At 47.1% G+C, this 14,982-nt stretch overlaps 1 protein-coding gene across 1 annotated transcript in view; it reads right to left on the bottom strand.

The window, feature by feature from the left end:
• MAML2 (mastermind like transcriptional coactivator 2) overlaps window positions 1-14,982 on the bottom strand; it is a 148,264-nt gene that overhangs the window by 27,502 nt on the left and 105,780 nt on the right. Inside the window, exon 2 of the mRNA XM_083609592.1 lies at window positions 11,515-12,972. Coding sequence (XP_083465718.1) covers window positions 11,515-12,972 — 1,458 coding nt within the window. The remainder of the gene's footprint in view (window positions 1-11,514; window positions 12,973-14,982) is intronic.

Genomic DNA, 14,982 nt, shown 5'->3' with positions numbered 1-14,982 from the left:
ACCACTGTTGTTGTTTTTTTTAAATGCACATATTAGGTAAAAGTGTGTAAATGTATGACAATATTAGTGAAAAAAACATACAAAGATACATTATACTGAGAGAAACTGCTTGCAGTTTAGTCAAAATTGCACGCAACAATATGTTTACTAGAAATTGAGAAGAATTTTCATGAGCGTTAAATAAAAAATCATAGAATTGTAGAGTGAGAAGAGGAGCTTAAGTGGTGGAAATTTGGGGATGCTGAGGAACAATTAATTACCAGTTTTAATCAGTGATCAAGCCATTAAGTAATGGATATTACCAATTATGATTTTTTTTTTAAAGTGGATTTAGAACTCTGTCTAACCTTGGACTTGCTAGGCTGTCTTGGGCAATTTCCCATCCTTAAAATGATACTCAGACCTCCTAGAGCTGTCATGGAGGTGAGAAAAATACCCAAACACGTTAGAAGTGTAGTTCAGCCAAGGAACTAACAGCTCGATCCTGTAAGCTGGTTGCTGAAACAACAGATCACAATGAAGTGCAGCATAGCAGCTCAAAGACCGGATGATGAATCAGAAAATCCCTGGGTCAAGTATCACCTCAGCAATGAGCTCACTATGAGGCCTTTGGCAATCCTTTATGAACGTCAGTGACCCCCCTCCATTTCAAAACAACTCCCTCTAATACCAAACTCTGGGGATGAGTGCCAACAGGGCTGGAGCAAAAACAGGGTGACTGTTTGTGTGGGATCAGCATGTTCGGGGTATGTGTGCATGTGGATGCTGAGGCTTGCAGAGGTACAGTACCCAAAGCAGTTTTAACAGTCAATCCCTCTTTTTCTGAGGGACTCTGGGAATTGTAGCTCTGTGGAGGGGAATGAGGGAGGGGTCTACTAACAACACCCAGGACCCTTTAACAAACCACAGTTCCCAGAATCCTTTGGGGGAAGCCATGAGCGTTTAAAGTTGTGTCGCAGCGCTTTAAACGCAGCCGCAATCGAACCAGTGGCAAGCCTTGCAAGAGCAAACCAGGATAAATGCTGAACAAACAGGTTATCCTGAGGAGTCTTTTGAACGGCACATCCTCTTCTAAGCCGCTTTTGGGTGTTTTCAAAGCAGAAAAAGGAATAAACTCCCATAGCATACCTCCTACCATGCGGGGCCATTGTGGTTTAACCACAACGGCTGAAAAAGATTGCGAGGTTAACAGGGAAACGTGTCTGGGTTTTTGTTTTGTTTTGCAGATGCTAGCTCCTGGATCCGGGCCTTGGGTATATAAACACTCTTCTCCTCCCTCTCCGTACTGATACATTGCTGGAAGGGGCTTCCCTCCTGTTTCACATACTGACACAGATCCACATCTTTCCTAGCCGCCCGCTCGGACTTCTCACAGTCGTCTCGACCAATCAGGGTTGGGATCCAGTCCCTGGGGACGACTCAGGCATCCCACTTTGGCAGAGGCTCTCATTCCCATGGAAGGAAGCGCCGTTTTTACACCCTCCGCAGCATTCGACATTAGATGGCCACATTCTCATACGTTCTTGCTCATTTCCTCACAAACGTTTCTCCTCAGCGAGAGGAGGCAAACCACCCTGCGCAGAGCAAAGGAATGTCCATGGCGGCCCATCACCCCCACCCCATTTTGCTGAAAAGTAAATCAATGACAAGAAAGCATTAAAGCTGCCTTCAGCTACGTTGTGCTGCACTGGAAAAACCTGGGCTTGCAAGGTCTTTTCACATTTTCCACTCGCCCGAGTGTGGTGGGATGGGCGACACATGAATCCCGGAGGTTACCTACTCCCAGCTCCCTGACGATTCAGGAAAACCCACGATTACGACATCCCTGACAGGTAGCCCATTCAAGCTCTGCTTACAGACCTTGAGTGAAGGAGATCCTGCCATCTCCTGTGGTAAAGGTAAAGGTAAAAGGGACCCCTGACCATTAGGTCCAGTCATGGCCGACTCGGGTTGCGGCGCTCATCTCGCTTTATTGGCTGAGGGAGCCGCCGTGCAGCTTCCGGGTCATGTGGCCAGCATGACTAAGCCGCTTCTGGAGAACCAGAGCAGCGCACGGAAATGCCGTTTACCTTCCCTCCGGAGCGGTACCTATTTATCTACTTGCACTTTGACGTGCTTTCGAACTGCTAGGTTGGCAGGAGCAGGGACCGAGCAACGGGAGCTCACCCCGTCGTGGGGATTCGAACCGCTGACCTTCTGATCAGCCAGTCCTAGGTTCTGTGGTTTAACTCACAGCGCCACCTGCATTCCAAGCTCTCCTGGGGTAGGTCTGCCTCAAAAGACCATACAGCTCCGTAGTGTTCTAATATTTGGCGAAAGTGCCCTTTGTTATCATTTGAACAACTGTAAAACAAATCAGCTCGATCATTTGTGAGACAACCCTCCAAATAAAGGATGAAGCAAATGTGGTTCCAGGAGAGGGGGCCCATACTAGTAGGTTCAGAAAAAAAACCTTTTCAATTTTCTCAAAATGCTTGGGCTGATCTTCGTTCTCTCTGAGGGGCTGTGCTTATGAGGGACCCCCACCCCCTTTTCTGCTTCTCGGCCCTCGTAAAACTGCTCAGATGGGCACTCCCTTTGTTGCAGTTTTGCAGCGTCCCTTTATTTAAGTCAAATAAACATTTAAGGCAAGAATGAGCACAAAGGCTACACAAGGCAGTGAGGGGAGGGGGGCAGGCTGCCCTGGAAGTGGGCAATGCCAGAGTCAGCACCCCTCCCTCACCCACACAGACATACAACTTCCCCCACACCCTCTGATTCACACCCAGAGATCACGACTTTTCCTGCTCTCTCTCTCTGACACACAACCTTTCCTTCCTTGTCTGTCTCCCCCATTCTTTCCCCCGACCCCTCACACTATAAACCTCCCTCCCTAACTGCATCAACGGGGAGTGAACTCCTGGGGAATACCGTAAGTCCCTCAACGCTTGAACAGAGATCTTGGGAGAACATGTTGAAGTCTGTACTTCCCAGCTAAAATTTCTGCCCCGGTGTTTCCCCCGGAGCAGTCTTTGGGTCCCCAGATGTTGTGACTACAAATCCCATCAGCCCTAGCCACTGGACTTGCTAGCTAAGGATGATGGGAGTCGTAGTCCAATGTCTGGGGGCCCAAGGCTGAGAAAGGTTGATGCAGAGGATGGGTGGGCTACACTGAGAGTGACTGCCGATTGCATCATGCCCAGACCATGTGAAATCTGATTCTACTCCAGCCTGGCCAACGGCAACGGATGATTGGAGCTGGAGTCCAACTGCACCCTGAGAGCTACAGGTTTTGCTTGTTTATTTACTTATTTTTTAAAAAGGAATTCACGTGGAACGTCATTTACAGCACAGTGGAGCTCTCTCAAGGGATGGTACCTATCCGCTTCAGCTGAATCGCCAGCTGTGTCCTTATTTGGAGAAAGCGGACCTTGCCATAGGCCCTCATGACCTGGTTACAGCCAGGCTAGACTACTGAAATGCGTTGTTTCTGGGGCTGCCTTTGAAGATAGCTTGGAGGCTACAGAAGACCTTCTTCTTTCAAGCCTTTTCAATAAATTTAATTTATTAAATAAATTTAATAAAATAAAATAAGTGGAGATCTTTATCCCCCAATTTATCTGGATTGAAACTACATTTAATAGCTTGCGTACCTATGTTTGTTTTTAAATAAAGTTTGCATTGTTTTAAATATATGGAATCGTTTTCAATTGCCTTTTACACATGTTTTATGGGTATATCCGCTATATTTTTTTATGATTGCGTACTTCATTGTTGTAAGCCACCCTGGGACTTTGGGGTGAAGGGCAGGCGAGAATCTAAACAAGCAAACAAACTTCACCTGGCGCAGAATACAGCTTCTAGGTTGCTTGTGGCGGCTGGGCAATCTGAGAATACAGCATTGATTCTGTACTAGATGTGCTGATGGGCCCAATTTATGGTGGTGGTGATTATCTTTCAAGAGGTAAACAGTTTGGGACCATGCTGTTTGAAGGATCACCTGCTTCAACTTGCCTGAGCCTGAAGACTGGCCACAGTAGTCCTACTCACTAGTCAGGGCACAACAAACAGGGTCTTTTCTGTGCTGGCCTCATACTTACAAACTGTGCTTTCAAGGGAAGATACACTTGGCTCCCTTCCTGTCTATTTGTAAATGGGCCTTTAACACCTGGATGTTTCAGCTCCACTTACAATTTGATGTTAGTTTCACATTGTTTTAATGGTTATTATTTCTCGCAAACAACTAGATGTTTTACTACAATCAAGAGGTATTATCAGACTCTCCTAGTGTCCCTATTTTCCACAGACAGTCCCGGATTTACATAAACTGGGCCAGTTTCTGAATTGATCCCAGAATGTCCCACTTTCCCTTAGGATATCCCTATTTTCACTGGAGAAATGTTGAGAGGGTGTGGAGTTATGCGACCCCCGAGCCAAGGAGATAAGTAACTATACAACCTTTAAAAGACACCTGAAGTCAGCCCTGTACAGGGAAGTTTTTTAATGTTTAATTATGCTTTTAATATGTTGGAAGCCGCCCAAAGTGGCTGGGGTAACCCAGTCAGATGGGTGGAGTATAAACAATAAAATTATTCTCATTTTTATGGAAGAGGACATCCCTATTTTCACCAGAGAAATATTGGAGGGTATGGTATATAAATGTCATTAAAATAAATATTTTGATTTCGATTTGGGAAGGTTACTTGGATAACGTGTGACTTATCCGGACTATTATTTCATGTTGTTGTTGTTGTTTAATTTTTTTTGTAAAAAGCCGTCAAGGTCCCTTTAAGGACAGTATAATATCTATATATAAAATAAATGCTCCTCTTGAACACCCTTAGGTGACATTGACTCCAGACTCCTGTGGCTTCATCACCAGCTCTCACTGTCCTCCAGCGTCAATAGTTCGTAGTCCCTTTCGCTCATGCGGTATTTGAGATGAACAAATTTATAATTTACGGGCCTTTTACGGACTTGCTATTTCCACACAGAGGGCCTATTCATCAATCTCTCAGGAAGTCTCAACAAAGAAAGTGATTGATGGATATATATGGTTTCTTTAGTGCTCCTGTTCTTGATGCAGTAAATGATTCTGAGCTTGCCCTCCCCTCTCCGTGGCCCACTCTCTCTCACACACACAAACCCGCTTCAATGCACACAGCGTAATTTCCATGAACAACATGACCCATTTACTCTGATGTGGCAGAAGACAGAGGCCTTAAAAGTGGGCCTGCAGGTCTTGAGGCTGCAACACGGACATGCCTTCCGAAGCCCTTTTTTGCACAACTAGCATTTTGATTCCAGGGGCAGCTCTGCTGTAGTAGAGAGACGCCCTTGTGAACTAGATAACTGGTGAATATGTCAATTCTGGCTTCTCTCGGTTTCTCGTTCCACTCCTCCCATCTTAAATTCAGTTCTAAGAACCTAGGAAGATCCTGCTGGATCAATGGCCCTTTAGCCAAGGGCAGACTTTGCTCTTTCAGATTTCAGCAGCAAGGCCAAAATTCTGCTCAATGGAAGGGCACAGCTTACCCTAAAGAGGCCAGGACTGTGGCCCACCTGCATGGGGGAGGCCCGTAGCTGAGGGGCAGAACATTTGCTTTGTATGCAGAAGGTTCCAAGCAACAGAGGCTGGTCCATTTAGGCAGATGCCCTGCTAGGCTTAGGCTGCGCTCAGCCAGGCAGCCCCCGGGTGCCTTTCTTGTGACTTAGAATCGGTCAGATCTGCCTGTCACTGGGTCTGAATCTACCCTCTATTGACCAGAAGAAGAAGAGGAGTTTGGATTTGATATCCCGCTTTATCACTACCCGAAGGAGTCTCAAAGCGACTAACTTTCTCCTTTCCCTTCCTCCCCCACAACAAACACTCTGTGAGGTGAGTGGGGCTGAGAGACTTCAAAGAAGTGTGACTGGCCCAGGGTCACCCAGCAGCTGCATGTGGAGGAGCGGAGACGCGAACCCGGTTCCCCAGATTACGAGTCCACCGCTCTTAACCACTACACCACACTGGCTCTCTGTCTGAAACCTTGGAGAGCTGCTGCCAGCCAGTGTAGAGAAACACTGAACTAGATGGACCGATGGGTCCGACTCAGCATAAATCACCTTCCTGCGTTCCTCTGAGCATCATCCCGGAGAAGCCATGTGAGAAGAAACCTGCCACGTGTTCGACTCCGTATGCTTAATTTCACTTTTCCCCAGAACAGAAGGGCTATGTTATTATTGTTCAGGCTCACTGCACTGAATTGCCGGTGGGTTCACTAATTGGGAGATGAATACAGACCTGGCCATGGTTTGTTTTGTTTTCCTTTAAGGAGAGGTCCCTGCCCCAATGGACGATGCACAGCACACTGGAGACGAATGAAGTGACTCATTAGCTTCAGTCTTCTTTTGATCAAAGCACTGCAAGCGCTGAGGACTGCTGCCCTCCGTGGAATCTATGGGTCCTCAGAGCAAACATTCCAGCCTCCCTAATTCCCCGCCTCCCTTTCACATATGACTTTAATGAACAATTAATGTGCAAATCCATTGGTTAATGGGTCACTAATAGCTTCTAACTTGTTTTGAGCTCCTTTGGGGAGGGGAGACAACCATCTGGGGTGTGTTCACAGGTGACGCTAATAATAGGACTTGCCGATCGCATGGTCGCCTAGGACTTGCCGATCGCATGGTCGGCGGTTCAAATCCCCGCGGTGGGGTGCGCTCCCGTCGTTCGGTCCCAGCGCCTGCCAACCTAGCAGTTCGAAAGCACCCCCGGGTGCAAGTAGATAAATAGGGACCGCTTACCAGCGGGAAGGTAAACGGCGTTCCGTGTGCTGCGCTGGCTCGCCAGATGCAGCTTGTCACACTGGCCACGTGACCCGGAAGTGTCTGCAGACAGCGCTGGCTCCCGGCCTATAGAGTGAGATGAGCGCACAACCCTAGAGTCTGGCAAGACTGGCCCGTACGGGCAGGGGTACCTTTACCTTTACCTTAATAGCTTCTAACTTGTTTTGAGCTCCTTTGGGGAGGGGAGACAACCATCTGGGGTGTGTACACAGGTGACGCTAATAATAGGGTTCCTCTCCAAAGCTGTGTTCTGTTTTGTTTCTGCGCTTGCCAATATGGTTAATGCGTCACGCAGCGTAGAGAAAAACGACTATTTTACAAAACAGAATCATGCGATGTTTTAACTATGGGTGTTTTAATTCAGATTGAGCATATCCCTTCCTGAGATCGGGGTGGGGGATACAGATGTCCTTGAGCAACACCTGACAGCCAGCAATGCCAGTGAAGGGAGCTGTAATCCTGAGGGTGACAGGTTCTTAAAAGATGGGACACTAGACTACCACAACTGATGATACATTTGGGATATAGAGCACAGAGGCCTGGATGTTCTGCAGGAAAAACATGCACTCTGGATCAAAGTTGACAGCAGTACAGTGGTACCTTGGGTTACATACGCTTCAGGTTACATATGTTTAAGGTTATAGACTCTGCTAACCCAGAAATATTACCTCAGGTTAAGAACTTTGCTTCAGGATGAGAACAGAAATCGTGCTCTGGCGGTGCGGCGGCAGCAGGAGGCCCCATTAGCTAAAGTGGTGCTTCAGGATAAGAACAGTTTCAGGTTAAGAACGAACTTCTGGAACGAATTAAGTACTTAACCGGAGGTGCCACAGTGGTACCTCTGGATGCGAATGGGATCCGTTCCAGAGCCCCGTTCGCATCCTGAAGTGAACGTAAGACATGACTGCATGTCACGTTCCGCCGCTTCTGCGCATGACGTCATTTTGAGTGTCTGCGCATGCGCGAGGGGCAAAACCCAGAAGTAACACGCTCCGTTACTTCCGGGTCGCCGCGGAGTGCAACCCAAAAATATTTAAGCTGAAGCATATTCATCCTGAGGTATGACTGTACAATTGACCTGCACTAAAAACCCATTGTTCTGCACATGTGTAAGTCTCCCTCTCTGCAAGGAATTTTACGCATGCAATTGCACTTTTCGCAATGCATATTTTTAAAGGATCACCGCTACGCTGCTTCCTTCCCATAATAAACATTTGATAAGGCCAATGGGTTGTGGGTCACTCTCCCATAGCTCACTGCGACATCAGAGAAGACCAGTCAATAGCATAGGGTAGGGGTGTGTTTGTTTGTCTCAGAGGTCAAGATTGTTCTCAAGCAAGTTTCCAAAGGTGCTTGAACACGTGATTTGTATGTTATTGTAAGATACCACACACATTTTTTTTAATATGTGGTCTTAATCTCTCTCCCCTACCCCCCGACTTCAGTCACTTTGGAAAGGGGAGCAGGGATAAGATGACTGAAATTTCATGTGCATGTATGAATGTGTGCGTGCACACAGCTGCACACTCATGCACGTACAACGCTACCAAATCTCACCTAAATTGATATTCAAGGGGAATGTGGAAGATCACAGAGAATGTAGAAATTTGAGAAAGGAAGAACAAACATGTGGGAAGTCTCTCCTGCAAAGCAACACAGATGAAGTAGGGGGGTGGGGGTGGGGGAATCCAGCACGGTGGCACAAACTACTGCGTTCATTTCCCCATTTCTTGAGAAACCAAGCGGTTCTCTTTGAATCGTATGCTCAGTCCCTAAAGGCAGAAGCCATGAAGTTAGAAAATCCTTTCCTCCCCCACCCGTGGCCTGACACAAAGCGCCAGTGACAGGCAGAGAAATAAGCCTTGTGCTTTCACTTAGCAAGCTTTAGCTTGATAAAGACATGTCTCAAAGTGCTTTCTCGAGACTTTAGAGCCAGAAAATTACAGAGGGTTATCAGCTGTGGATAAAAACAATGTACACATTTAGGAAGAGTTCCAGTTGCAGCACCCTTCTTTGACAGGAGAGCTACAACTGTTTTTCGAGACCTGTGTGCTTGCGTTTCCCTGCTTTTTAAATAACGGTGGCCTCAATTCAGCCTCTGTAGCAATGCTTATTAAGAAAGCACTCTGCTTAGTAAGCACTGGTGGCTGAGAAATAATCTTTTGCCACAACGTTTCAGATGCCTGTTAGCGAACAAGTTTGTCACGAACAACCTCCTTCTGCTGAACGGACATTGACTCGGCTCAGACGTAATGGCAACCCATGGTTATGTATTTGCTGCACAAGCAAAGATGAGCATTGAACCTGCATGCCATCCTCCTTTACAATTGAGGGGGTGGAGATTTAAAACATCTTTTCATGGTTTGTGGCAAACTGCAATTTCCTGAATACAGGAAACTGTGGTTTGTACAAAAGACAGTTAACAAACCAGGAAATGAACCAAGATTAGACTGTGGTTTGGTCTCCTAGTTTGTTAGTAAAATATGGTTTGTACAAACCACAGTTTCCTCTTTTCGGATTAAACAGGAAACTGTGGTTTGATACAAACCATGAACATATGAGAACAAGGGAGGGAGGAAGGAGCAGCATATAAACCTGAGGCTTATTCATATAATGTCAGACAATGGTTTGTTATTGTGACTGAGTGGGAACTCCTGAGTGCTTTATGTGCTCTATTTTCTTCCTACCTTCTCTACCGGTTATTGACTGATATAAATATAAATACATTACAACCCTGTCAGAAAGCTGAGATTGACAGGAAGATGTTAGACTGAGTTTGTGCAGACATTTCGCACATCCCACCAAATACAACATCACCCTCAGAGCACAGAGGAACATTTCTGAATGCACAGTTAAAAGCCATTGAGGCACCAGCAGCCAGGAGACAGTCCTCGCATTGTGCCACCTCTCTGTTTACATGTCTGAAAATTCTGCGCTCAAGCAAAAAAAACCCAAAAAACCTGACACAAACCCCAGGCATCTGATCGGCCACTGTGGGAAATAAAGTACTGGACTATATAGGCCCTTGGTCAGTTCCATCTGGACTCCTATGTTCTTATGTTTGTCAACTTAAAGCTGTCAAGACTGACTGGCAGTGTCAAACACGTGACATTCCCAGCCCTACAGATGTCAGAGTTTGAATCTGGGACCTTTTGCATGCAAAACAGATGCTCAACCACTGAGTGGCGAATCTGCCCACCTTGGTTTCTCTCAGCATCTCATTATTTCAACCCTTTGTTCATTTCTCCATGTAAGTTTGAGGCTGGTTTTTTTTTAAAGTCATAATAATAATAATAATAATAATAATAATAATAATAATAATAATATTAAAGCCCGCCCAACTGGCTGGGTTTCCCCAGCCACTCTAGGCAGCTCCCAGCAGAGTATTAAAAACACAATAAAACATCAAACATTAAAAGCTTCCCTAAACAGGGCTGCCTTCAGATGTCTTCTAAAAGTCAGATAGTTGTTTATTTCCTTGACATCTGATGGAAGGGTGTTCCACAGGGCGGGCGCCACTAACAAAAGGGTCCTCTGCTTGGTTCCCTGTAACCTCACTTCTCGCAGGGAGAGAACATCCAGAAGGCCCTCAGTGCTGGACCTCAGTGTCTGGGCTGAACGATGGGGGTGGAGACGCTCCTTCAGGTATACTGGGCCGAGGCCATTTAGGGCTTTCAAGGTCAGCACCAACACTTTGAATTGTGCTGGGAGCCATCAGCAATTTCTCCTAATTTTGTCTGCTACAGATGCATTCAAGCTCCCAGCAATATCTCAGTGCAGGCCTGGCGCCAGGACACAGGATCCTCAGGCAAATTCTAGGGCCCTTTGGTCCCAGCAGGGCACCATTGGTGTGGCTGCCCCCATCTCCGCAGGTGATGTGTGACTCATTTGAGTGGTGATGAAGCCTTAGGGAATGGCCCTGACTGAGCAAAACACCTGTACTCGCTGGCGCCACCATCTGGATTACACCAGCCTTGCACACACACATACTGGGAACAATACAATTCAGATGACAATGCAACGTGGGTGCTTGCTGTTGAATGGTAGGAGAAATAATCTTGCTGGTCAGAGCGGTCCAACAGCGGAACCGATTACAGTGGTACCTCTGGTTATGAACTTAATTCGTTCCAGAGGTCCATTCTTAACCTGAAACCGTTCTTAACCTGAGGTACCACTTCAGTTAATGGGGCTTCCCGCTGCTGCTGTGCCACTGCCATGCAATTTCTGTTCTCATCCTGAGGTAAAGTTCTTAACCCGAGGTACTACTTCCAGGTTAGCGGAGTCTGTAACCTGAAGTGTTTGTAACCTGAGGTACCACTGTACCTTGAAGGGCAATATGCTTTCCCTTGCTGAAGATCTTCAAGCAGATGGCTTGAAGGCCCTCTGTTGGAGGTCACTCTTAACTCAGGATTTCCTGCATCAAGCAGGAGGGGAGGGGTTAGGCTATATCCAGGGTGGGGACCCTCTGGTCCTCCATATGTTGCCAAACTCCAACTCCCATCACCCCTGTTCATTGGCCACATTTGCTGGGGCTTATGGGAACTGTAGGTTGACAACCTCCATAGGGCCCCTTTCCTGAACCAGGTGGCCTGCTAAAAGGCCCCTGCTTCTCCTTCCTGCATCTCGGATTGTAGAAAGCCCTTCCCCTCCCAACCCTACTAATTTTCACAAATCATTGAACTATCCTGTTGAAAGAAGCAAGCTTACCAGCTGGTGCTGAGGCGGGACAGGATACTGAAGCCCCAAAACTGGCTGGCCTTGCAGCATTTTCTGCAGCAGGATCTTCTGCTGCAAAGCTAAGGGTATGTTCGGTGGCCTCTGCAGAGGCTGGCTTGGGAGAGGCTGGGGTGGCCGTGTCTGCTGCTGCTGGTTCTGTTGTTGCACCGCGGCAGAGTTAGGCTGCTGCTGCTGCTGCTGTGCATAGTGCAGAATGGAAGGCTTGTTTTGGGAACCCAAAACGGAAGGCATCTGCTGGCTGGCTTGCTCCGAGTTGAAATGAAACAAAGGCTTGATGTTGTTCTGAGGCTCCTCCAGAGACATCTGGCCGCTGCTTATATAACCCCTGTTGAGGTCCTGAGGCTTTCGCTGCATCATCATGTTCATGGGATTGCCCTGGGGCATGGAGCTTGGCCGGTAAAGGTAGTTATTTATCCCTTTCGGCTGGTTCCCATTCCCAGGCATTCCGGAGCTTTGAGGGCTGAACTGCTGCTGGTGGAAAGGAGGGCTGGAGATCTTCTCCTGGACGAAGGACCCGGGAGAAGGCTCGGCGGATGTCAAAGCGGGCCAGGGGGATGGCGGCTGGCTTTGCTGGCACTGCTGAATAAGGGCATGTTGCTGTCGGTTGGCCGCGATCTGCTTCAACTGCTGGGCGTGGGAGACCTCCTGCCAGCTGGCCAAGGGCCGGTTGGGAACTGAAGACCCTTGAGATGGAGGAGTCTGAGTCTGAGGTGCTGAAGGAATCGGCGATGAGGCGGACATAGCGGCTCCGGACATGGTGTAAGCTGGGCCCGTGGAAGAAGGCCTCATCTGGGGAGACCCCACGGAAGCTTGGTTCAGACCTGGCGAGTACTCTTGCTTGATCACCATCTTGTCCATCTGCAAGGAGGAGGACCTGGCTGAGGGCGCTCTCTGGACCTGCTGCCCGAGGTCGATGCTAAAGGGCTCGTCTTTATTGATGGTGGCGTTGATCATGTTTTCCAGCTCAAGGTCGCTCATGGGTGGCACCGAAATATTTGTCAGCTCATTGAACAGCTCCTGAAGTTCCGGGTCCATCAACTGTTCCCCTGCGTCTTCTCCATATTGCATGGGGAAAGGATTGCCCTGGGAGCCTTGCCCATCCAGGTGCTTACTGCAAGAGCTGGTTTCACCGGGCTCTTTCTTGACCTCCTTTAGAGTCATGTTGAACATCCCGTTTGCGTTGGAGTGGGTGTTGCCGGTTGGGCTGCTGACTTTCCTCTGAGCGCCTTGTTCAGCCGTCAAGGTTCCCAACACCGGCTGGTTTGGGCAATTGTTGCCACAGTGTCCACCTTGCCCCACAGAAAGGTTATTATCGCCCACTCGGATCCTCTTAATATCAAGGAAGGTGCAGTCGGCAATGCCATTGGACCTCTTGTTAATGGCCGGCGACAGATTCACCACCAGTTTTCTCTTCAAGGAACCTTGGAGCTGGAAGGAACAAGGAGACTCTTTATTAGGCATTCAAAAACATCACTATAATTAAGGAAACCAACGTGTTGGCTTCTAACATGGTGCTTACTACATCAGTGGCGAAGTTTAATTCATGAATGTCTGCCCACTTTGGACATTACAGCAGTATCTTGTGTTAGAAATACCCAACAGTGAAATATTATCTTGTCTGCGGTCTTACTGACTCCTCGCAAACTATCAAGGCACCTGTAAGGATCTTATATTGCAATGTTTTTCTCTCATGTCTGGAAATACATTGGAGGCCCATGCAGCCAGGTTTCTAAATACCTGGTCTATAATCATCATCATCATCATCATCATCATCATCATCACCATCATCATCATATTTTATTTATATCCCGCCCTCCCCAGCCGAAGCCGGGCTCAGAGCGGCTACCAACAGTAAAAGTAACACAATTTACACAAAATCACAATCAATTAATTGAAATGCATTCTAAAATCAACTAATTCTAAAATCAATTCAAAATCAAATTAATGGCAACCACTGGGCTAGAGTTCTGTGAAGAATTACCAAAGGAGGGGGTCAGACTGTGCCTTGGCCAAAGGCCTGGTGGAACAGCTCTGTCTTGCAGGCCCTGAGGAAAGATGTCAAGTCCCACAGGGCCCTAGACTCTTGTGACAGAGCGTTCCACCAGATCGGGGCCACAGCCGAAAAAGCCCTGGCTCAGGTTGAGGCCAGCCTAACCTCCCTGGGGCTTGGGATCTCCAAGATGTTTTTATTTGAAGACCGTAATTTGAAACCTATGCAAATGCATTTCCTAAGCCATATATTCATCCTACCAGCTGAGCACAAATTTCATGCTTCTTCCCACCAACAGCTCGCAACCCCTTCTGTCCCATTTATGTTTGACAGTTCAACTCCTGATCAGTTAAGATGTTCATGAGCATTCCACAACGCCACCGGACTACAACTCCCATCATCCCTGACCATTCTGGCCAGGACTATGGGAGCTGGGAGTCTAGCAACGACAAGAAGTCTGCAGGTTTCCTTGTCCTGCTCATTGAAACCCAGGAGTGCCTGACTGTAACTAGATCATACCATTTTATACCACTTCAGCATTGCCAAACCTATATTTATTTCTTCTGCTTATAACATTGTGAAAGTGACTCTCATTTTTGTCAACTTTCCAGTGTGATGTGAATTATAAGACTTCTTCAGGATTAAATGGGTAAGACCACAGCTGAGCTAGATTTTTAAGTCACCTTCAGTCTGTAGGTCCAGCTCTGAACAAAATCTATCTATTATTCAGGGAAGGGGAACTGGGGACCCTACAGATTTGCTGGACTACAACTTGTATCATCCCTGACCATGGATTGTGCTGGCTGGGGCTGATGGGAGTTGGAGTCCAACAATATCTGGAGGGCCCCAGGTTGCTCAGACTTGCTGTAATGTATTTCAGGTGCACTAAATTCAACCAAAGATAACAGTGTGGTGATATCAGTGATCAGAGACTCTTGGTTACCTAACTTGGTAAAATTCAAACCGTAAGGAGAATGAGGTAATTCACAGGCTTTGTTGATTCCTTCCACTGCATGCTTTCTTTCCAGTAAACCTGGTAAACTACATTTGCTTCTTTTCTCGGTTATCTTTGCACTCCCTTCTGCTAAACCGAAATCACTCTCCAAGTCCCACATTCTTCTTGTGAAGCAAGGAAGTCTCCAGGCAACAAAAGCCATATCCTGGCAGCACATTTTGCTCTTCTCAGTCTTTATTTCATTAATTTACTTTAAAAATAAATAAACCAGCAGCTCTTCAAAATCCCAGGAGCTCTTGGAGTTAAGTGAAAATAAATGCCTAAATCGACCGCAATTCCCAAGACTGCAATCACGCCACTTCTCTTTTCACTACTGTATCTCCTAGACCCAAGCTGTTCTTTAAGTTATCTAGGGTATGCAAAGCAATTCGATGGCTTGGCACTGGGAGAGAATATAGTGATAATGAAAATTAATATCATCCCTCCCCCACAT

This window comes from Podarcis filfolensis, assembly GCF_964270895.1.
Source record: "Podarcis filfolensis genome assembly, chromosome: 4".
Taxonomy (NCBI): Eukaryota; Metazoa; Chordata; class Lepidosauria; order Squamata; family Lacertidae; genus Podarcis; species Podarcis filfolensis.
This window is presented reverse-complemented; position numbering and strand designations above follow the sequence as displayed.